Genomic DNA, 24,259 nt, shown 5'->3' with positions numbered 1-24,259 from the left:
ACTACTATATGGAAGCTTCCACTGCCCTCTACCACCGACCCACTCCACTCTTCAGCTCCTCCTCCTCTTTAGTCCTACTTCCCTGTTCAATTTCTTCTCTCCTCTTGCATCTTCCCAGCCTTGTACCGCCTCCCTTTTCCCCAGTTCTGTAGTCCCACTCCATGTCCAGTCCTCCAGATTCTTCCTCTCCCAGGTCCTCTAGTCCTACCCCTTCCAGTCCTCCAAACCCTCTCTTCTTTCAGGCCCTCTGCAAACACCCCTTTTTCTAGTCTCAAGCCCCACCCGCTTTCCTTACTCCCCCCAGTACCTTTACACCAGTCCAGTCCTCTCTGCAGTCCTTTTCCTCTTCCCTTGTCTCTACTCCTGCAACCTCTTTCATCTCCCCAGTCCTGGAACTCCTCCTCTCTCCCCGGTCCTCTAGCTCTGGCCACTTTTCTCACTCTTCCAATGTCCTCCCTACCCTGCTCTCCCCAGGTCTGCAGCTCTGTTGCTCTCCAATCCACCTGCGTCCTGCTCCTCAGTTCTCCGTCTCTGTGCATTTGTTTTTACTACTCCAGTCCTGCTGCAATTCCTATACCTCCAGCCATGTTTCCCTCCCTGAGCGGGTTTCTGAGTGTGTTCAGAGTGGAGGGTGTGCCTCTCCTCCAATTTTCCTGTCTCCCTTTCTTCTTGCTGTCTGTATAAACCCCATGTCCCAGAGTTCCAGCCCTGCTCAATGTCTTTTGGCCTCACCCTCTTTTTAAAATTATGTTGCTCTTCTTCCCTTCTCTGGTTTTTAATTTTTTTTTCTGCCTGTTCCACCCTCTCTCCAGTATCCTCTCCCTGTCCCATCCCCATCTCCCAGCTCTCAGATAGGTCTTCATTCTCCTCACAGGAGTTTTACTTTGAATTTTATTAGTGTTTGTGAGGTTGAACATTTTCATGTTTAAAGGAGACTTTTACATCTTCTTGTTAATTGACTTTTGCCCACTTTTCAGTATGCTTTGTCTATCTGTATGACATAATTGTGCTGAATTTTTTCAAGTTGAATTTATAGTTTGAGTTGTTTTGGTATTATTTTTGCAGGAGTTGTATTGCTGTTTTTTCATAAATGAGGAAATATATTGATCTTTTCTCTCTTTGTCCCTGGATGAGTCATAGAATGTCTTATACCAAAGCTAAAGGTGGAATTACCTCCTATTTTCTTCTGGAACATATCTAATTTGGGGTTTTTAACATTTATTTTGGTAATCCATTTGGAATTTATTCTTGTATATTATTTGTGATATTAACCTAATTTTAGCTTTTCACAAATTGCTACCCAACTGTCACAACACTATCTCTTAAAATGTCCATCTTTGGTTCAGGGGTTTGAGATGCTACCTCTGTGTACTAGTCTGTTTCTGGATATTCTACTTTATTCCACAAGTCTGTTTTCATGAAATAAAAAATACTGGACTTGAAGTGAATTATTTGGGTTCTTTCTGCTCTATCCCAAGATTTCCTGTGGGATTGTAGGCACATTCTGTTCTCTTAGTAGGCCTTAGTTTCATCATCTGTGACATTAGAGGTTCCATCCAGATTATTGGTATTTCTAGCAGTCTGTACTAATTAGTACTATCTAAGATTGCCTTATAGTGTTAGGAGCTGGAACTTGAGTCATGGACTTCTAGCTTCCCAGGCCTGACCTCTTTCTTGACTTAGTTGGGGCAACTTTGGCTTCTTCATTCCCTGGTCCAGGGTTTTAATGCATGTAGGTTCATTTCTTTGGCCTTGAAAGGCTTTTCTTTGACTCTTTTCCAATTCTGCTGGTACCTACAATGACAAGGTCACTTCATGTATGTGTTCATAAGGACCAGACTGGAAAGAAGTTGGGCATGACAAGATAATGAAAGTAAAATCATTTGGTTACCCTACTGTGTAGTAGGCACATGTTAGATTCTTTACATATATGTCATTTAATCTTTACAACAGCCTTATTGGTATACCTTGTTATTCTCATTTTAAAATACTACTGAGGTAGTGTAGTATCTGTGCTCCCTTGCTTCCCAATATGTGACTGTTAGAACATTTATCCTATTATCTTACAAATGGTCTGGTTTTTTAGAGGGGGGAGGGGCAGAGTGAGTGGGGGAGAGAGAATGTTAAGGGTTAGCATGAGGTGGGGCTTGATCTCACCATCCTGAGATCATGACTTAAGCCCCAAATCTGAGGTTTAACCCACTGAGCCACTCAGGCACCCCACCAATAGCTTATTTTTAAGATTCTTTAGTTTTATGTTAACTATGGGTGATGATAGTCCCTCCTGCCCTCTTGGGCTTGTGGGGATTAAACAGCCTAATTCGGTGACTGGCACACATACAGTTAGATTTTAATAAATGTTAAGAACTGTCATTATTACGTATGTATCCCCACTAAGTAAGGGACCTAACCTTTACCCTAACCCTTACAGTACTGTTTGTGTGAGTGGATGGAGCACCACTTCACGGCCAAGCACTACAGAGTAAGTGAAGGTGGGAAGAACAGGGTTATTAGTTGTTAGAAGAGACCAAAGAGTAAGTACTTAGCTCCATATAATGCACTTACTTTCAAGGCGTCCTGGTGGTGGACCTTGTTGACCAAGTTCTTAGGATTTTGTGTGAACAATATGAAGTTTTAAAAATCGTTGAATTGGGATGGCAACATTCTGATCAAGGGTGGCTTTCAGGAAAGGTTGGTGCAGCGGGCGGGGTATTTACTACAATCAGGCCAAATGCTCCACTCCAAAACAGACACAAAACACGCCCCCTTTGAGGGCTGGGAAGTTCGCTGGGACCAGAAAGGTACCGAGACCAAGAATCCGTTGTGGCGTCTAGGTTCCAGATTCACTTGAAGCCGAGAAGAAATCAGTTCGGTTCAAAGACCATTCTGGGAGGTGCTGCCCGTTCTGCGGTGGTCCTGAGGTCTAGTTTGGTCTCTGATTCCCAGGATCCTCGAGCCCTTTCACCCCCAAAACCCCCAAGATACCTCCTCCCTGAACCCTACATTGGTTCTTCCTGCAGAGCCAGCAGCTTCCCCACGGCACTTCCTGGCTTGTCAGTCGTCTGTGCACAGCCAATCAGCATCTACAGGATGGGCGACTCGTCCGGGAGAGAAGGGGCGGCTACTTCCTGCACGCCAATGAACGCGCAGACTCACAGGGAGGTGGGGGGGCGGGGCGGCGGTGGCGAGCCTGCAGCTGTGAGCGAGCCAATCAGGGACCACCAGCGGTTGGCGGCTCGAGAGGCAGTTAGTCGCGCGCACGCTTCTCCAAGATGGCGGCCGCGAAGGATGGCTGTGCATTAGGAGAAGTGGCCGCAGGAAACGGGCGGCGGCTCCACCTCGGGATTCCTGAGGCCGTGTTTGTGGTAAGAGCCACGCCGACCTTCGGCATGTTGGCGTTAGGGCACGGGCTACCCCTTTCTTTCCTGGCTTTACCGCGGCCTCGAGTATGGGGGAAGAGTTGAGCTAATGGACATGGGAGAGAGCACTTGCCAGCTCTCCCCTCTACGCCTAGACGAACTGAACGGCTGGTATCCCCCACCTCGGGGGACACGCGGTGCGCGAAGAGAAGGGTGTGCCGGGCGTGAGGACCGTGGAGCGGGGCGGGGCGGTCTGAGGGGGCTCCCTCCAGGTGCCGGGTGACACCTTGTGCTGCTCGTCGGGGAGAGGGGGAGGCGGTGAGAAGCCGGGAGACTCAGCCTAGATGCTGGAACGACCGACGGTTGTATGGTGACTTAGGGTACAGTGAGTAGTCAGAACACCTGGTGCTCAGCTGTGAAAATAGGAAATTACACCTCGTCTGTTGAAGCAATGCAGTGGTCTTTTCTTGGCAGGAATGGAAGAAGAGACTGATGGGAAGGTAGAGGGTAGAGTCCAGAGTCTGCCGGCTTTATTCAATAGGTAACGGGCTGTCATTAGAAGATGTCTAAATAAAGGCACGATATAATCGTATTTGGTTTTACGTACATCATTCTAACAATTTAATAGACAGTGCATCGTGCGGAGTAGAGAGGAGGTAGGGAATGCAATTTCACAGAAGAGGGGGAATCCGTCCCAAATCCAATCAAACACTATCCTTTCATTAACATATTCTAGAAATAATATTTAAAAATTGTTTGAATAATGCGAGAAAACAAAGGGTGAGGTCTGAGTTCTAACCAGTACAGTATCACAAAAAACACGACTGGTCTTCAGTATCATCGATCTTTCCTCACTCAGTTCTGACAAGTCTCAGCGGAATTTTCTTGACCTTTTGGTTTGTGCCTGTATTGCTTTCTCCACCTTTTGTTCATTTTCATTCAAAATAACCATTTCTTTTATTCATTCTTTAGACCATTTTTAAAAAGGTTTTATTTGTTTGTTTGGCAGAGATCACAAGGATGCAGAGAGACAGGCAGAGAGAAAGGAAGGGAAGCAGGCCCCCCGCTGAGCAGAGAGCGAGGCTTGATCCCAGGACCCTGAGATCATGACCTGAGCCGAAGGCAGCGGCTTTAACCCACTGAGCCACCCAGGCTCCCCAAGAATGTTTTTTTGTTTATATATGTGGCATTATATTGTTATCCTTAAAAATATGTTTATTATTAAGCTGTGAACAATGGGATTATTAATAACATTAATAATGTCTGTCTGTCAAATAAATAAACAAAATTTAAATTCCAGTAGCATTAACAGTATTGCATTAGTTTCAGATGTGCAGTATAATAATTCAACACTTAAATAACATTAGTTTCTTTCTTTGTTTTTAAGATTTTTATTTATTTATTTGACAGAGCTCACAAGAAATAGGCAGAGAGGGAGGCAGAGAGGAGCAAGCAGGCTCCCCACTGAGCAGAGAACCCAATGTGGGGCTTGATCCCAGGACCCTGAGATCATGACCTGAGCTGGAGGCATTGGCTTAACCCACCAAGCCACCCAAGCGCCCCTATTTACACCATTTTTATATACACTCTGTATTGCATATATTGCATATTTGCATTTGCTGATTCAATTTTGTAGGTTTTTTTTTTCTAATTTTTTTGTCTCGGAGCTGTGCCATTTATTTCTTTACATTCATTTCCCAACTAATGGTAATGAGACAGGATTTGCTGATTGCCAGGCACTTTCTTAATGCTTTTACAGAACTCTAGGAGGTAGGTATTATTATTCCCACTTTGTAGATGAAACTGAGTTACTTGAGTCACTTGGCCCCAAGTCATATAATGTATAAGCATTTTATCCAGGATTTGAACTTGGGCAATCTGTAGAGTACCAGAGCCTCTATTTACATGCTCTCCTAGTGGGAGGAAAGTGAGATAGTCATCTGGGCTCAGGGTCGTTTCTCCTGGTCCTCGCACAGCACCTGACACATAAGTATAAGCTCATAACTAGATGTTGAATTCAATTTTCATAGTGCCTTAAATAGTACGTTCTTGGTCCTCAACTAGAGATGGCTTCAAAAATCTCATTCGGGAGGATACACTTTATCTGAGGTTTTAAAAAGTCTATCTTAAAATACCTTTCCTCCCTAAAATTGCTATGGCATATTTTACTAGACTTTAAAATCTCTACCAGTAGAATATAATATATAGGCAAGCCAATTTTTATGTAAGTATTTTAATAACATGGTGTTGTAGAAAGAACACTGGCTTCTAAGCAGCCGGAGTTTGAACCCTGCCTCTGCTTTGCAATTGCTGCTTCATCTTGAGCATAGTATTTTTACCACCTTGAATCTCAGTTACTTTTGCTGAAACAGGAATAGCAATGTTTAGAGAGTTGCTGTGAGAAGCGGTATGTGCTTTCAGTATAACAAGTGGATGCTTAATATGTATTAGTTTCTCTGATATAGGAGGGTTAGGGTACTGTACTGGTTAAGAGTCAGACCTCATCCTTTCCTCCATTGCCACTGGTGCCATACTTGGTTTTCTTTCTCTGCTTGAACAGTCCTTTCCCCCTTGCCCAGGTGCTGATGTCCTGTCTTAATCTCTCAACATCTAGTTCACATATGACCTCCCTGTAGTTCTGTTTTTTCAAAAAAGGGTTTATATATTTATTTTAGAGATAAAGACAGAGAGCTCACAAGGTGGGGTGAGAGCAAACCGGGTTAGAGAGCTACTCTGGTTAGGTCCCTAACCCTGCTGAGCACAGCGCCTAATGTAGGACTCAGTCCTAAAATCATGATCTGAGCAAAAATCAAGAGTTGGACGCTTAACGAGCCGAGCCACCCAAGCGTCTCTCCCTGTCATTTTTCTTGACCACTGCCCCGAGACAGAATTCTTGGCGCTTTCATCTTTTCCCTCAGCACATTGTATTATAGACATAGCTAATGTTTGTTGAGCAATTAATAGCTCTCATGTATTCTTTGAAGGATTTTACAGATGCTAACTCATTTAATTCCCTGTGAGGGAAAGGTATTTTCATTTTACAGACAAGAAACTTGAGGCAAAGAGAGGTTGAGTAGCTTCTCCAAAGTGAACACATCTAGTATGTGGTGAAGCCAGGATTCAAGCCAGGCAAGCCCTGTCTCGTAGCCACAATTTTGTGCTGCTGTAGTTAATTCGGCTCGATAGACTCTAAGCTCCCAGCAATATCTATCAGCTGATAGAGACTTCAACTTCTACCTCTTTTCCTGCAGTGACCCTTCTAGGAAGAAGGCGTCTCCATTATACATGCAGACTTCAGCCATTGTCCCCAGCCTCACCTTTCCAGTTTCTTTTACTATATCTCTGGCTTGATGGCTTCATAGTTTGCATTCCCTTGCTGCTGTTTTTCTTTTCCTTCTTATCTTGTTTTGGCTAAAATACTCCCTTACAGCTAGTAAGTATGGATAAGAATAATGACTCAGAAACTGGAAGGTAATTGAATTCAACTTAAAATGAAGAAATAACGTTCTTTAAAGTGCTGGAAAGATCCCATCGGATTGCCTTTAAGTTTCCATATATTTTCATCTAGTTCCTGATCCTTATCTAATTAACTAGCTTTTCTTCAAGGACCAGTATGTAATATATATTTAAAATGCTGTTGAGTTTTACTACTTGTCTTTTGCCTAGTTATTCCTTTTATGAAAGATTGTTCTGCTTGCCTTTTAGGTTTACTTTATTTCCACCAGTTGATTCTTAAGAAGGTATTTGGGGCTTGCCTCAGGAACCTAGTGCCTGTATTTAGCATGATTTCTATGGTAGAACTTGCATTAAGAATTTTAGTCGAGGGGTGCCTGGGTGGTTCTGTGGGTTGGACCTCTGCCTTCAGCTCGGGTCATGGTCTCGGGGTCCTGGGATTGAGCCCCACATCAGGCTCTCGGCAGGGGGGCCTGCGACCCCCTCGCTCTCTACCTACTTGTGATCTCTCTCTCTCTCTCTGTCAAATAAATAAATAAATAAATAAATCTTAAAAAACTTAGTTGATACTTTTGGCATACATTCTGTGGAGTCATTTTGTGACCAGGCTACATGACTAGGCAATGTGTTTGATTGTTGGTAATTTTCATATTTACTACTAGGTCCACCCGGGGGGTGCATAAAGCAGGTAAGGTCATCTAACTTTCTGTATGTATAAATAAAAATAAAAAGAGGAAGCTGGGGGAAGAATTAATTAGCTATACAATGTATGTGCACTGTCTGAAATGGTCTTGAACTTTTTATAACTACATTTTAGTTAAAAACAATCTTTTGGAAAAAAGCTTTATTTTTTGTATGTTTTTAAGTTGAAGCAATCAAAAATCAGATAAGAGGTATGAATTCTAAAATTTGGGGGCACCCGAGTGGCTCATTTGGTTAAATGACCAACTCTTGGTTTTGGCTCAGATCACGATCTCAGGGTTTAAAGTCTTTAAAAAAAAAGTTTAAAATTTGTCATGTGTTATTTTTGATGCTAAAGGAAGATGTAGATTCCTTCATGAAACAGCCTGGGAATGAGACTGCAGATACAGTGCTAAAGAAGCTGGACGAACAGTACCAGAAGTATAAGTTTATGGAACTCAATCTTGCTCAAAAGAAAAGGAGGTAAGTGAAAAAATTTACAAGTTGCTTTTTTGTTGTTAATCTTGTATGGCTTAAACTTTAAAAATCAAGACATAATTTACATATAATAAAATGTCCAGTTGTTGAATATTCAGTTTAATGAATTTTCACAGATATATTCACTTCTGTAACCACCGCACAGATCGGTATGTGGAATATTCCGTAACCGCAGGAAGTTCCCTGTCCCCCCTTTCTGGCCAACTCTGCCCAGTCACAGAGACAACCACTATTCTGATTGTTTTCACCATAAATTTGTTTTGTCTGTTCTTGAACTTCATTTAAATGAAAGCATGTAGTAACTACTGTTTTAAGTCAGGCTTCTTACACATAGCACAATGCTTTTGAGAGAGTCACCCATGGTTTTGTGTGTATCAGTAAATTAGTTTCTTTTCAGTGCTGAATCTTGCTCCAGTTTTTACCTGTTTGCCTGTCAGTGGACATTTAGGTTGTTTCCTTGTTTGATTGAAGTCTTTGTGTGGGTGTTTGTTTTCATTTCTCCTGGGTAATCACCTTGGAGTAGAATTGCTGACTCTATAGTAAGTGTAATGTTCAGTGTTACGAGAGAACTGATGTAAGTCCTCCAGAGCGGCTGTACCATATTTCATTCCCACCAGCAGCGTATGGAGTTCCAGTTGTTCCAGTGGCTCACATCCTCGCCAGCAATTGGTATTATTAGTCTAAAGATGGTTTTGAAAACATAACAGAATGAATATTGAAGACCTTATTCCAAAGCATCTAGGGTTATAACATCTTAGATTTCTAGTTCATCCTTCTTATTTTGCCATTGAGATGTGAGATCCATAGAGGTTATGACTTTCCCTAGAGTTCACAGAAAATGGGCATAGGACAAATGCATCCTTGCTCTCAATTGTTTATTTCCCTATACTTTTATAGTAGATTATAAAGTCAGTTCACTGCAGTAAATACTTGGGGCTATCTGCTATGCACATATGGCAGCATTCTTATGTCAGTTAGATATTCATTAGATATTCTTATGTCAGTTAGGTACTGTTTTGTGTGCTCTCAACAGGGACACAGTCTAGGGGCATGATAGGTATGTAAATAAGATAAGCAAATAAAGTATAGCAGTTGAGATACTTTAATACAAAGTAGTGAGTTCGCACAGGGAAAGGTGTGATCTGGAGGGCGACAAGGAGACTCAGGAGAAGCTTCCAGTGGGAGCATATGGCTTTGTAGAAGTTTGAAGGCTGGTTGTGAGTTCAGAGGCAGACTAAAGCAAGGAAGGATCATCTGGCCATAACGTGCCATTCATATAAAAGTACAAAAGTTTGTATTCAGATACATTTTCTCATTTGATTTGGTGACAGGGAAATTTGAATAAGGGCTGGGTATTAGATGAAAAGTCATCGACATAAACAAAGGGAGAGTGCTAAACAAAAAAAGCAGGATAGAAAACACTATGAAGGATATGCTCTCATTTTGGAAAAAATGTACACGTACACAAATTTCTGGAAGAAGCTACACTAGTGGTGTATTAATAGTGGTAATCTTTAGGTGGTGGGAACATGATACTTTAAAAAATCTGGTTATCTGTATTGCTAAATTTCTCCAGTAGTCACATACTGCTTTTGTAATACAAGTTTATTTTCATTTTAAAAAGAAGAATTAAGTCATTAGATTTCAGATCACCCACAGGGAGGTTGTAAATAGTGAAGAGATGGGCCTCAGGACCAAGCCCTGGGAAAGAGGAGGAGTTAGACTGCTCACTCTAGTACTTTGGTATAGTAGGGTACTCAGTCCAGGTTTACATATGCTCTAGGCCTGGATGTGAGGGATAAAAATTGCACTGTGTACCCGTAGCCTTCCTAATCAGGTGCACTTGGGGTATATCAGTGAACAAAACAGGCAGTCCCTGCCCTTGGAAAGGTTGCAGCCCAGTGGAGTCTGGATAGTAAACACACAATTCAATAGAATTAATATTTATTGTGCACCTAATATGTGCTTGGCATCATTTTAAGTAGTTAGGATATATCAGTCCTCATGGAGCTGACATTCTAGCCAGAAAACAGAACTAGGTTATAGAGTAGGTTAGAAGGTGATAAATGATACGGAAATAAGAAAGGAAATAAGAGGGTGTGGAGTATTGGAGGGTTAGGGTTAGCTGCTGAGGGTTTTGAGGAAAGGAGTGTGGTCTGATTTTTCCCTATTAGCGTATGACTCCCTCGGGTTGCGAGGTGATCATACTCCTGAGAAGGGCAGAAACAAGGAGGTCAGCTAGTTAGTCTAGGTGAGGTGATAGAGGGGGTGGTAAAGAAGCATATTCTGAATTTACTTCGAGGTTGGAATGAGCATGGTCTGGTGGATTAGAGGTGAGATGTGCAGGGACACATGGAGGGTTAGGGTCAGAGCAACTTGGAGGAGTTACTGTCGTCGCACATGGAGAAGACCGGGTAAAGCAGGTTTGGATGAAGATCAGGAATTCAATTCTGGACACATTTGAGATACGTTTTTGGATATCCAAGTACATAGATGTTAAAACAGGCAATTAAATTCGGGAGTCTGAATTTTGGGAGCAATCTGGGCTGGAGATGCAAATTTGGGAGTAGTTTAAAGCTATGGGACCAAATGAGCTCCATCACCAAAAGAGTGCATGTAGGTGAAGGAGAGATCAAAGATCTGGGTACTTCAACAGTCAGACGTTAGGGAGAAGAGGGATAACTTGTAAAAACACTGAAAAGCTGCCTGTGGGGTCAGGAAAACCCGGAGAGTTTACTTTGGAAGCTAAGGCAAGAAAACGTGTTACAGAGAAGGGAATGATCACCTGTGTCAAGTAGGGTAAGGACTGAAGACTGAGTTGGACTTAGCAAAGTGGAAGTCATTAGTGTTGCGGATGGGAACGTTTTTGGTCCAGTGGTTTAGAAGGGAATGATATTGGAGCTAGTAAATATGGAAAGCTTTCTGAAGAGCTTTACCCATTTCAGTAGTGTGTTGGTTGTCTTTTTTTATTTGTAGGAGTTCTTTGTGCATCAGCCCTTGAACAACATAGATTGTTCAAACACAGGTTTAAACACAGGTCCACTTACACCTGGATTTTTTTCAATATATATATTGGAAACATTTTTGGAAGATTATTTGACAGTTTGAAAAAACTTCAAATGGGCTGCATAGCCTTGAGATACTGGAAAAAAATAAGAAGATGTTAGGTATTATTGTAAGGGTACAGTATATAATACATAAAACATATTATAACGTATAAAATATATGTTTATTGACTGCTTTTATTATCTACAAGGCTTCCAGTTAGCACTAGGCTATTTGGGAGACTCAAAAATTATACATGGATTTACAGCTGCACGGGGCATCGGTGCAGGAGCCCCCACATTGTTAAAGGTCAGCTGTATATTGGATGCTAATCCTTCTAAGTTACATGGATGAGAAATTGTTCTTTTGTAATTTATCTTTTTCCTTTCTTTATGGTTTTTTTTGATGAATAGTTCTTAATTTAAATGTTTTTGGTTAAAATTTCCCTTAATAGCTTTTTGCATCTCATTTAAGAAATCCTACCATATATTTCCCATTCAAAAACACAGACTTCTCTGTTTTCTTCTAAAAGTTTTAAAGTTTTGCTTTCACATTTAACTTCTTATTTTTAAATTTATTTTTGTTGGTAGGGAGGGGTAGAGAGAGTGAGAGAATCTTATGCAGGCTCCACATTCCGCGTGGAGCCTGACATGGGGCTTTGTCTCATGACCCTGAGATCATGACCTGAGCCAAAGTCTAGAGTCAGAGGCTTAACTGACTGAGCCACCCAGGCATCCCTCACATTTAACTTCTTAATCCAGAAGTTTATTTTTGTGTATGGTATGTGTGAGCTTTGAATTTTTTCTTTTTTTTTTTAGTGGATGTACTGCAAAGCACTGTTTGTTTCAACAGCATTTAAGTTTCATGTGGTCCAATTTAACAGTCTGTTTCCTCCTGTTTAAGAAATACTTTCCTACCCCAAGTTCTTGAAGATACTCTCTTAGTATTTTATTCTCAAAGGTTTATTGCTTTATCTTTCACATTTAGGTCTTTAATCCATGAGTTATTCAGAACTGTGTTGCTAAATTTCGAAGCAATTGCGAAATTTTCAGTCATGTTTCTTTGTCTTCTCAATACTGTAAATTGGTCATTCAATCTGCAGTCTTGGTCATATTCAGGGTCTTGGTGACAACACTGCTTCATAGGTTCGTGGATCATTTTTCCGTTAAGAAGTAGATAGTATCTAGTTGTCTGTTTTTATGGTGCTCCGTGTCTAGATCCGTTAACTGTGCATTGCAAAATGATGCTCTGATTCAGTTATTTTTTTATGATTAAGTCTGTTACACTTCCCTAAAGAGAAGCAATCCCTGCTCAGTCCCCCTTTCAGTTTCTTCTCTTGCTGGAGTCGGCCTTGTAGTTCCGCCACGTTCAGCTGCTCTCTGCTCAGAGAGAGTGTTGCTGCTCTGTCCTCAGCACAGGAGGTGTGTTTGTGCGCTCTGACTGCTAAGGAGGCCAGAGTGGGAGTGCTGCTCTGCCGTCTTACCCTGAAACAATCTTTATCCCTTTGGAAAAACGTTTTAGTCTATATTATTAGTCACATGCAATTTGAGAATTATTGTGTGTTGGTGAACTTAACCCTATATAAGATAATGCTTAGTGTTTTAAAGTCTGTTTTGTTGGATACTTTCAGCTACCCCGGCTTTCTTTTGGTCAACATTTTCTTGATTCATCTTTTCCAATCCCTTTACTTTCAACCTGTTTATTATTTATATATAAGGGTGTTCCATGTAAATAACATAAGGTTATTGTTTTAAATCTAGCCTGTCTTTTTAGATCAACTGATTTTTCTTTTTGGATACTTTCACGATGATAATCTCTTTTGTTTCATTTCACTGTAATTTGTCTATGTGTGGATATTTTTCTTCTTTCTTAACCAACTATATGTCAGCTTCCTGTAACTATGGATAACTATGTGGTTTGCCTTCATGCATGGAGGATTTTGCTTTTGCCAGGAGTGCTACTGTACCAGCCTTTTCCTGTTTTGGCTCTTAATATGTGAGCTTCCCCACTGAGCTGCGACGCAGGGACACAGACTTGGGTCTGTACCTGATAGCAGCACCTAACTCATGATGCTTACTTTTCTCTAGTTCTCACTGCTCAACTCAAAGCCTTTTCCAGTTTTTTAGTCCTTTAATTTTTCCTGGAACTTCCTTACCTCTGAGATGTCAGCTATGCAATGAAAACTATTTTTGTGCATGATCGAGTTGTTCCACAGCAGGTGGTTCTGTGGAGTTTGGATACTAACCTTTTTCGTTTACATATCCTGTTAAGTTTTTCCTTGCAACCTATCATTTGCCTTTAACTTTACCTTCAGCTGTGTAAAAGTTCTTTAGTATTTTGTAATTGTCTTATAATCTCCTCAACACCTGGGTTGTATGTCTTTTTTTTTTTTTTCTAAGATTTCTATTTACTTATTTGACAGAGATCACAAGTAGGCAGAGAGGCAGGCAGAGAGAGGAGGAAGCAGGCTCCCCACTGAGCAGAGAGCCCGATGTGGGGCTCGATCCCAGGACCCTGAGATCATGACCTGAGCTCAAGGCAGAGGCTTAACCCACTGAGCCACCCAGGCGCCCCAAAGATTTTATTTATTTAGTTGACAGAGAGAGAGAGAACACAAGCAAGGGCAGTGGGAGAGGGAGAAGCAGGCTTCCCATGGAGCAGGGAACCTGACATGGGGCTTGATCCTAGGACTCCAAGATCATGACCTGAGCCCCCGGTCTTCACTGTCTTCACTTCTGGGAGTAGGAGTGGGCGTAGAGGGACTGCTGGAGGTCAGCTGAGCCTGACCTCTCTGCTTCTGGTCAAGTCTACCATTTTTCCACCCTGTAGCAGTGAGGGAGAAGGTAAGGGGATTCACCCCGGGCAATTTAGAGGGAGGAAAAAACATCTAGAAAGTTTTCCTTTAACTGTGCTCTCCTTTTGAAGATTTGATCTGCTTCCCTTCTAAGATGCTATCTCCCTTCTTACTCTCCTACCCACTCCTAGAACCTAGAGATTTCCACTGCTCTTATGATAACAAAGACCTAGAAGTGACCCGAGTGTCCATTGGCAGGAGAGTAGATAAAGAAGTTGTGCTATATTCATAACTGAATATTACACAGCAGTGAAAACGAATGAACAAGTTTAGGAACGTAATTGAGTTAAGCTAACCTGAGTAAAATGCATTCAACACTTGATTGTTTGTATTAAGCCAGGAATTCAGCAAAGAATATATTGTTTGGGAATATGCATGAATGTGACAAAGTTATTGGAAAAAGAAGAAAAGGGGCTGTAAGCACACAGGAGAGCTGCTGTCTCTTGGGGTAGAGCAAAGTGGAGAGGGGTATACCGCTTGGACATACTTGGCGACCTTGGTGACCTAAGTTGACGGGGGTTGCAGCTGCTTGATTTATTAATAGGCTTCGTAATTTATGTGTTATATGTAATGTTATACGTACAAAAGTTATCATAGAAATCATGGACATGACCAAAACCCTTTTTTTGAACATTCTCCTTATGTTGTATGCATATCAGATATCTTACAAATAAATATATCTTTTTAGCATTTACTTATATCAACATGTAATACAAAAGTAAGCAGATTTGGAAGATCTACAACATGCATATTGAACTTGTAAAGAGCTCACAGAGCATTAGCCTTCAAATTAACTAAAATGAACAGTAAATGTGTTTCTAGATTATTCACTGGACTTTATTTCCAGATAGTGGTAGTATTTTTTTAAGTAGCAGGCTCATCTAACATACTTCCTGCCAGGTCAGTAGCACAGGGAATGGTAAAGTTTGCCGTTCTAGTCTCCTTCATGCATGCTGTGACTTCCTTTGTACGATACAATGAGTGTATTTTATTTGTTTTTTGTTTATCAAGTTTTTATTTAAATTCCAGTATATATATATTAACATATTCAGTATTATATTAACATATTAGCATAATATATTAACATAAAATAATATAGTAACATATGCAGTGTTATTATATTCATTTTAGGTATGCAATATGGTGATTCAACACTTCTATAATAAGTACATTTTCATTATCACATTTAAATTTTGTTAGCATACCAATTTCCAGTCATATTTAGTTAAATGTATTCTGAAAGAACCATAGCTTTGTTTTTGTGTCCTTAGTTTGTCATATTACAAAGTCCCTTGTGATTTGACAGTGCCCCCGCAGCTAGTTTGCATGTGTGTCTGTCTTTCTTTCCTTCCTTCCCCCTTTCTTTCTTTCAAGATTTTATTTATTTGATGGAGGGTGAGAGAAAACACAGCAGGATGAGCAGGAGAGGGGGAAGCAGGCTCCCTGCTGAGCAGGGAGCCAGATGCGGGGCTCAGTCCCAGGACCCTGAGATCATGACCTGAGCTGAAGGTGGACGCTCAACCGACTGAGCCACCCAGGCGACCCCAGTTTGCACGTTTCTCCATGCACAGCACATTATAGCCTTGGGTAACTTTTAGTCACCATCCTAAAGAGGTAAACCTCAGTGTCAACAAAATAAAAAATATTTCATCCTTTCTTCTAAGTAACTTTCAGTGTTTTCAGTGTGTTTTGTCTCTTATTTTCTTGTCAGTGAGGTTGATGTCCCTTTGGAATCAGTTGTTAGCTTTTCAAGAATAATTTGTTATAGTTGTTAGTTGTTAGAACAACTAGAGTTGTTAGAACACTTTTATGTTGATAGCACAGTTAAGCAGAAGGTACAGAGATTTCCCACACATTCCTGTCCTCTCTGCACATGCAGAGCCTCCCCCATTATCAGCAGTCTCCACCAGAGTGGGACATTGGTTACAGTTGTTGAGTCATGGGGTGCCTGGTTGGCTCTGTCACTGGAGCATGTGACTCTTTTTCTCAAGGTCGTGAGTTCGACCCCCACATTGGGTGTAGAGCCTGCTTAAAAGATAAATAAATGGTGAGTCATTATCAACATATTACTATTACCTGAGGTCCTTAGCTTACCTGAAGGTTCACTATGGTGTTGTGTATTCCGTGGGTTTTGACAAATGGATGATTTTATTAGTTCTCAAAAGGAAAATCGGTAGAAAATGCAAAGCTAGTAAGACTGTGTCCTGGTGTTTTTCTTGCCTGCAAAATACTAAGTTAACCTTTTTCTTATCCACAGGCTGAAAGGTCAGATTCCTGAAATTAAGCAGACTTTAGAAATTCTAAAATACATGCAGAAGAAAAAAGTAAGTACATTTTTGTTTCTAAATATGAGTGAACCGGCGTACTTCAGCAGAAACTCATCTCCCTTGACTCTGGTCCCTGGTATCTGAGGGTGTTAGAGTACCCAGTCTGCCTTCCCAACTCGCCTGTACCTGTACTGATGTCACAGTGTGCCTCTGTGATAAATGTAGCTTTGTGGCTTTTTTCCCAAGTCCACTTTAATTTTAGGGGCTACATTTCTTGGATTATTTTACTTACATGAAGTGTTTGTAAAACTTAAATGCAATTGAAAATTACTTAGGTACAAAAAGAAAATGTCTTATTTTGAGGTAGCAGCATCCAAGGGTTTTTATTGTTATTACTGTTCTTAAGAATAAGGACTGAGTCTAAAACTTACAGATCTGTGGAGTCCTAGAAATTGTGTTTTGGGTTCTCATTTCACAGTGGCACATAGCTAGTTACTGGCAGAAGTGGATTGGAGAACCTTCTGAGTCTTAATGTAATATTCATTAAATAAAAGCAGGCTGTAAATATTAAATTTTATAAGCATATTGTATTTAAAAGATTAAGTGGGAGCGCTGGGGTGGCTCAGTCAGTTAAGCTTCTGCCTTTGGCTCAGGTCATCATCCCCTGGGTTGTGAGATCGAGCCCTGCATCGGGCTCCCTGCTCAGCAGGGGGAGTCTGCTTCTTCCTCTCCCCAACACCGCCAGCTTGTGCATGCTCTCTTTCTTTCTGTCAGATAAATAAAATATTTTTAAAAATGTATATATATTTATTACTTGGCTACTAGAATAACTATTTCCAGTACATTATTTTATGTGGTGAAATTTTGAGACTTCAGGAAACTGGTCTGTTGAGTGTGAAGCACTAATGAAGTAATAATTGCTAACTATTTTTTTTTTTTTGAGAGTGGGAGAGGGAGAGAGTGTGAGCAGGGGTGGGGAAGAAAGGGGAAGGATGGACAGAGAGAGAATCTCAAGCAGACTCCACTTTGAGTGCAGAGCTAATGTGGGCTCAATCTCACAACCCTGAGATCATGACCTGAGCTGAAATTAAGACTCGGATGCTTGACTGACTGAGCGCCCCAGGTGCCCCAGTAATTGCTAACTCTTGCATAGCACTTACTCTGTGCCAGGCACTGTTTTGTGTGTACACGTGTGTATGTCTGTGTAAAGTCTGTTTTCCACAGCCTTCAGAGGTGTCAGGACTATTGTTATCCTAATTTTATAAATCGGGAACCTGAGACCCAGAGAAGTCAAGTGAAATGGCAAGTTTGCACAAGTAGTAAGTAGCTGAGCCAGAATCTGTGTCCCCCCCCATGCCCAGCCATCTGGCGCCGGCTTTCATTTCTTTTCCCACTGCACTAATTGGCACATGACTTAGGTTCAGCTCTGTGATCTCTCCTTTATAACCCTGTTAAACTGGCCTATTTACGGTACTGTCATTTGTTTGAAGGAGTCCACCAGTTCACTGGAGACCAGATTCTTACTGGCAGACAACCTGTATTGCAAAGCTTCCGTTCCTCCTACTGATAAAGTGTGTCTTTGGTTGGGGGTAAGTAGCTGAAATGGCTGCAGTTTCCGTGGCTGCCACTTGTGACCCAGTGTGGTTTGCCCAGCACCACACTGCTGCTTAAGCCGCGTAAAGCACTCATCTCCCTTGGACTGTGGAAGGGACACGGGGTGGGAGCTCAGGGGCTCTGTATTGGAAACCGACTGGAATTATGAGTGCCAATGAGCTGCAAAAGGTCCTTGTCTCTCCCGGTCAGGACAAAACTAACTGAAGTCCTCTCTCTTCCCCTTTAGCTGGTGCTTCATCTCATAAATATAACGGAAGGAAGAGGAATAGAAATAAAATAGGGGGCGCCTGGGTGGCTCAGTTGTTAAGCCTCTGCCTTCGGCTCAGGTCATGATCCCAGGGTCCTGGGATGGAGCCCCGCATCGGGCTTCCTGCTTAGTGGGGAGTCCGCTTCCCCCTCTCCCTCTCCCCTGCCCCACTTGTGCTCTCTCTCTCTGACAAATAAATAAATTTTTAAAAAATCTTTAAAAACAAAGAAATAAAATAGAAAGGATGGCTGAACCTCACATAAATGTTTCTTACCCATAGTGTTTATTAGTTCTGGAAAGATCTCTCAAAACTTAAGGGGGAAAAGATTATTACAAAAACCTCAAGATTAGAGTCCATTTTTAAAACCATGTATTTCAATTTTAGATGATGTCATAGACCTTGTCTGTGATCTTTTTCCTATCTTACTCTTCTCAATCCCCTGACCAGTCATCCAACCCATTCCTGGCTGTCCAGCTAGCTGTCCATTGGTCTTGTTACCCCAGACAAGTTCCCATACAAAGTAGCAAGCTAAGTGTATAGCTCCCATAGTCTCTCCTCACTGGAAGGATTTCCTCCTTGCTGTTATCTTGTAGAATCACTCCTAGGAGGCACTCTAATGCTATGAAGGGTGGGCACATTAATAACCCAAAACTCACTCTGTTCCTTAGTTCCTCCTCCTGATTTTTGTTCTTTGTAATATTTTCAGGGTTTGTGCATTTCGTTCTGTAACCCTAACTCCCATACTTATGTAGCTTTAGTTCTGTGAATGGATCAGCTCTCCACCCAGTGGCTCACATTCCATCAGCAGGTGGGGATGAGATGATTCCGTAAACCAGCCTGGGACACAGGAGAGCTCTCTGATGAGAGTCCCATCTGGGATCCACTTCATACCTCATAAGACATGGATTCTAAATGAATTATATACTTGCCTGAAATACTGACACCATCAAAGTTTTAGGCCAAGTAGTAGATAACTTGTTTTATAACCCTGGAATAAGGATGGCTTGTTTTGGCCACAAAACTCAGAAACTATAAGCAAAGTTGGAAGACAAACAACAGGGAAAATATTCCTAACTGTTACTGCAGGCAGAGGACTAACACTGTTTTGGGCGTGTCAGTCTTGAGATGCCTGTGAGACCATCGGAGAGAGGCAGGTAAGACTGAGGAATGAGTCAGCCAGAGAAATACTTGGCACAGGGTACTTCCTGAGTGAACCATCGATGTTTTTCTGACATGAGTGAAGTCTTTGGAAATGTAGTCTAATTTTTTTTGTTAAAAGGAACCAAAGTATAGAAATTTTCTGGAAAAAAAAATAGTAATAAGAAACAATGGAGGGACGCCTGGGTGGCTCAGTGGGTGAAGCATCTGCCTTTGACTCAGGTCATGATCCTGGGGTCCTGGGATTGGGCTCCTTGCTCAGTAGCAAGCCTGCTTCTCCCTCTCCCACTCCCCCTGCTTGTATGCTGACTCATGTGCTCTCTCTCTCTCTCTCTGACCAAAAAAAAAAAAAGAAAAAAAAACCAACAAAAAACAAAACCCACAGTGGCAGTTGACTCAGGAATGAGATTGGGGTCTGGTATTGAAGAGACACGTACTTTCCATTGAGTATTTTTCTGTCCTGCCTCAATTTTTTTTACAGTTTTCTAACTATCATGGATTGAGTTATTCAGTCAGTATTTATGTAGCACCTGCTTTGTGCCAGCCGCTCTCATGTTGTCTGTCTTGCTGAATCCTTACAGTGATCCTTTGAGTGATTTTTAAATGCCATTTGTCAGATGAGGGGAGTGGTTCAGGAAATGCGCAGTGGTAAGGCAGGTGACAGGAGGAGTTCAGAGCTGGGAAAGGTTTGGTTCCTGGCTTCTAGAACGCGTGCATCACTAAGTGATGGTAGTAACACCAGATCTTCAGAATTCAACAGTCACCTTGCCTTTGCCCCTAGCATCTGAAGGTAGGAAGAGGACAGTCAAAGTTAGCCATTATTGGATCAAATTAGGTCATATGTATGTATTTGAAAACTAATTACTGTATCTTAAGCTTAGAATTAATTATTTAAATTGATTCAAATGCATTACTATTTAGTGTCATCATGGAGGTTGTGGAAAGATGGGATTTGGTATCTAAACATTGGTTCTTCTCTTAATTCTCCTGTTTCCTTAAGATTTTTGTTAGTGTAGGCAACCTGGCCTCTTTGAACCCACATTTTCTTACCTGCAAAGAAGAAAACTTGACTGACCAGGGTTCTTATGGGGAGTAAATGCTACAATGTATGGAAATGTATTCTTTAACCCAAGGATCAGTAAAGTTTGTGTAAAAGGTCAGAGAGTAAATATTTTGGTTTTGCAGAGCACATGGTCTCTGTCACAACTACTCAGCTCTGCCGCTATGGTGTGAAAGCATGGGGAAATGGAGAGTATCTGGGTTCTGATAAAACAGGAAAAGGCAGCTAGCTGGCTAGATTTGGCCCAAGGGCTCTAGTTTGCCATCCCTTGTTCTAACCTGTGAAGCACTCTGTAAATGTTGAGTACTTGTCCTGACTTTCTTTCTTCAGGCTAATGTAATGCTTGAATATGATATTGATGAAGCCCAGGCATTATTGGAGAAGAATTTATCGACTGCCACGAAGAATCTGGATTCTCTTGAGGAAGACCTTGACTTTCTTCGAGATCAGTTTACTACCACAGAAGTCAGTATCCTTTCTTTAACTAAAATCAAAGGGAGGAAATGAAAAAGATCATATGTTTTTGACACTATTATTTGCATTATTTTAATGAGAAGAATATCCGTATTCTTAGGCTGATTTGAACTTACAGATTCTGTGAGAGTAATAAATAACACTTTTGGAACTAATACTCAACTAAGTTTGTAGCTAGATTAATCTGAATTTGAAGTGTGAAGGTCTGGAAACAGCACATTCAAATCAGTGCATAAGCATTTTTCAGATATTTTCTCAAGACACCTTCAAAGCTAGTTAGTTTAATCCACAAACATTTATTAAGGGTCTCCTGTGGTGCTGCAACTGTTGGGGGCACAGGATGGTAAGGGTACAAAGAGTGCCAGAGTTTTGCTGTGTTGGAACTGCACATGTAAAACAGCTAAATGATAATTTCATAGCAAAATGCAAGTGAGTCCGTTTCAGGTGTGCAGTGCCAAGGCAATTTAAAGTTAGAGGAAGAAAGAGATGAGCTGGAACTAGTTCAAAGAAGGCTTTCAGAAGTTAGGACTTGGCGTGTTTTTAAAGGTAGTATAGGATCCGGTCAAGGGTGGGCAGGCAGTCGAAACCCAGCTCTTTGCCTTTCCTCTCTGACCTGTCTCTCCTGGTGCCTGTTGCAGTCGTTGGCCCTACACAGTTGCCTGCGGCACTCTGTGAGGTGTTCCCAAGCCAGTCTTACTTTGTGCCACTGACCTCTTCTTGCCCTAGCCTTTGCCCAGTGTATCCTGGGTTCCAAAGAGTCCCAGTCACTTCTCCTCACCCCTTTATATTTCTGCTTTGTTCTTCCTACCTGGAATGATTTCCCCCTATTTTTGTGGGTTACTCCTTTTTTTCCTTCATATTTTAGCTCAAGCATCAGATCATTTCTCAACATTTTCAAATCCTTGGGAAGTTTTGTTGTTTCCCTGTGCTTACTGAGCACTTTGCATGTAGTACTTCATGTTCTGTGCCAGACTGGGAGCACTTCAAGTGCGTGCAGCGGGCGTTGAGTGCTTGGGTGAGGGATGACAGGCCTGTTGGAGGCCTAGAGCAGGGGTTGGCATGGGACGTGTAATGTGGAGACTTCATCCAGAGTGGGGAACAGAGTTATTAAACTTCTGGAAGAAGGAAAAAAACCTTCTAGGAGATAACATTGGAGAAAATCTAGATGACCTGAGTATGGTGAAGAATTATGGACCCAACACCAAAGGCCCAGTCCATGAAAGAAATAGTTGATGTGTGAGGGCCTGCACACGATGGTGCTTGTGGAAAGGGAAAGAAATTGAGTGAATGTCCTATTAAACCAAAGGGAGAGTAAGAGATGAAATTACTGATCATTGCACTGATTTAAATATTGCCTGAAAGGATATGGTTTGAATAGTCTTTGAATTTCATGGATAAGGGGCTGTCTTTCAAACTCTTGACGGTGTCAGGCACATATTTTGTCAAGTATAACACTATAGTTGACTACATTTGCTAAACAATTACTGATTTGAGACCTTGACTTTGTATTGGTGGAATTTCTTAAATTCTGTTATACAATATGGCCACGACACATGTTACTGGTATTTTGTGTGCATGGTTTCTCTCTTTGATTCGCTCTGTGAGTGAGTATTTAACTTAGTCATTGCATGTACTGTCTTTAGATTTGCATTTGCGTTTTCTTTGACAATTCTTGCAGATATGGCCAGGGTTTATAACTGGGATGTAAAAAGAAGAAACAAAGATGATTCTACCAAGAACAAAGCATAATGCTGGCAATTAAAAATGTGGTTCACTTTTCCAAACATGTTATTTTAAGTACCCTAAAGCTTATCCCTAAAGGTTGACATGACTTTGATTTTTTTAACAGCAAGAATGATAATTAAAACTTAAAATGAAAAACATCATTTATTATAAAAACAAAATTGGTTTCAAATATTTTGTGAAATTAACAATATTTTAATTTTTTAAAAATTTCATTTCCAACAAAGTAAATGCTACCTTCATCAGGTTTTTTTTGGTTTGTCGTAAAAAAACAAATCTTAGCTGAAATGGCTGAGGGGTGCTATGGAATCTGAATTCTGGACACTTTTCTTTATTGGCTGATGTTAAACTCTCACTTGATGTGGTTAAACTGGTAGGAAAAACAGTTTAAGTATTTCCAAACTTGTTTTCTTTAGTACATATGGGGCTTTATGGCTCTCTGTTGCTGTTATTTGTCTTATAAAAATAGATTTTCATGAAGTACTGCTTAGCCAATAACTATTGTAATATTCTGTACTTTTCAAGAAATGGTAGTTTGCCCTCCTAAACGGTGAGGGGCTACTGAGACCACGCTTTTTCTTACCCTGTACAAGTGCTCAGTTTCTTTGCAATGACAACGTAAGGTAGATCTTGACCAATGTGAAATAACAACATTCTTTAGCCACTCAAAACTCTTGGCTAGGCAATTTTGTATTTCTGAACTGTTCTCCAAAGCAGCTGAACAAGAATATTAAGATATATGTAAATCTGCAGTGGTTGAAAAGATTTGTGAGCTTTTTTTACTCATGATAAAATGTCATAGGAAAAGTAGAAAAATCCCTGTGGAAAGCCATTGGTCCAGTGGCTAGCACTGGGTGATACAGATTCTGATAAAAACACAAATGTATTATTCCTTCTCCATGTAGTACAACATATACTCGTACAATGTTTTGTACTTGTATTTCATGATATTAAAACATTGACGTTAAAACTGTGGCATGGCACCTTCTTTTTAAACATGATTCTTTCTAAAGTTAACATGTGTCTTTTCACATATTTGTAAAGTTCATTTACTTCTACATATAACCAGTATGTCCCAAGAACTTAATGTTTGTAGGAACAACACAGAATCTCTTTGAAAGGAATACAGATCAGCAAATAATTGAGGAGTTAAGTGTTAAAGACACCAAAGTTCCTTGAGTCACTTTTTCCTTCATAATTTTAAATCCCCATATTTTAGTATTTTAGGTTTTTAGTATACATCTTGGTATATTGTAAGTGCTAATTTTCCCAAACCTCATTAAGGTAAGTGTATTGGCACAGAATATCCTTGTCAGCATTAGGACATGAATGATTTACTCACTTTAAGTACATGAAAATTGAACTGCTTTGAAGAAACACAGCTCTTTAGAGATATGAATGAAAGAGCAAAAATTAAGTTAATTCTATAAATAAATATAAATAGCACGTATTGGGAATGGTATTAGGCTTTGTTAATAACATTAACAAATACCATACAATACTTTCTTTTACTTTGTTAATAAAAGAAAGCCATTTAAATCTTGCCTCTGCCAGATCATTTCCTTCATAAGGGTTTATAGTTTCAGAATAACATAACTATACTACTTTGACATGATATTTTCAACCTTAATATTAGTATAGTGTACTCAGAGAGGATATAGGTAAAAATTAAATATGAAACTTGACACTGAATAATAATGTTGGAAATGAAACTAATATTTATTTTTCCATTCAGATGCTCATTTGAGAGAATATAGAAAATGGGAAAAAAGACACAAGTTCCACTTGTAGTCCCCTTAACATTT

At 40.7% G+C, this 24,259-nt stretch overlaps 1 protein-coding gene across 2 annotated transcripts; it reads left to right on the top strand.

Moving 5' to 3' along the window:
- The first annotated feature begins 3,206 nt into the window (after positions 1 to 3,206).
- On the top strand, positions 3,207 to 23,424 carry VBP1 (VHL binding protein 1). 2 transcript variants are annotated; one of them, XM_004779288.3, is made up of 6 exons: positions 3,210 to 3,365; positions 7,852 to 7,976; positions 16,148 to 16,214; positions 17,648 to 17,746; positions 20,568 to 20,706; positions 22,390 to 23,424. In XM_004779288.3, exons 1-6 carry the CDS (start codon positions 3,273 to 3,275, stop codon positions 22,458 to 22,460), a joined length of 594 nt encoding a protein of 197 aa, XP_004779345.1. In that variant the 5' UTR covers positions 3,210 to 3,272; the 3' UTR covers positions 22,461 to 23,424. The 2 variants fall into 2 exon arrangements, with proteins under 2 accessions (XP_012904789.1, XP_004779345.1); XM_013049335.2 differs by lacking the exon at positions 17,648 to 17,746 and having other exon boundaries at positions 3,207 to 3,365.
- The last annotated feature ends 835 nt before the right edge of the window (positions 23,425 to 24,259 follow it).

This window comes from Mustela putorius, unplaced genomic scaffold (genome assembly GCF_011764305.1).
Source record: "Mustela putorius furo isolate JIRA1106 unplaced genomic scaffold, ASM1176430v1.1 tig00003899_pilon_pilon_pilon, whole genome shotgun sequence".
NCBI classification, from domain to species: domain Eukaryota; kingdom Metazoa; phylum Chordata; class Mammalia; order Carnivora; family Mustelidae; genus Mustela; species Mustela putorius.
Note: the sequence above shows the minus strand (reverse complement) of the source record. Positions and strands in the feature narration are given on the sequence as shown.

Coding starts and splice junctions, on each gene's coding strand:
- VBP1 (XM_004779288.3), top strand. CDS start 3,273: ATGGCGGCCGCGAAGGATGGCTGTGCATTAGGAGAAGTGGCCGCAGGA. Junction 3,366..7,851: donor TTCCTGAGGCCGTGTTTGTG/GTAAGAGCCACG, acceptor TTGATGCTAAAG/GAAGATGTAGATTCCTTCAT. Junction 7,977..16,147: donor CTTGCTCAAAAGAAAAGGAG/GTAAGTGAAAAA, acceptor TCTTATCCACAG/GCTGAAAGGTCAGATTCCTG.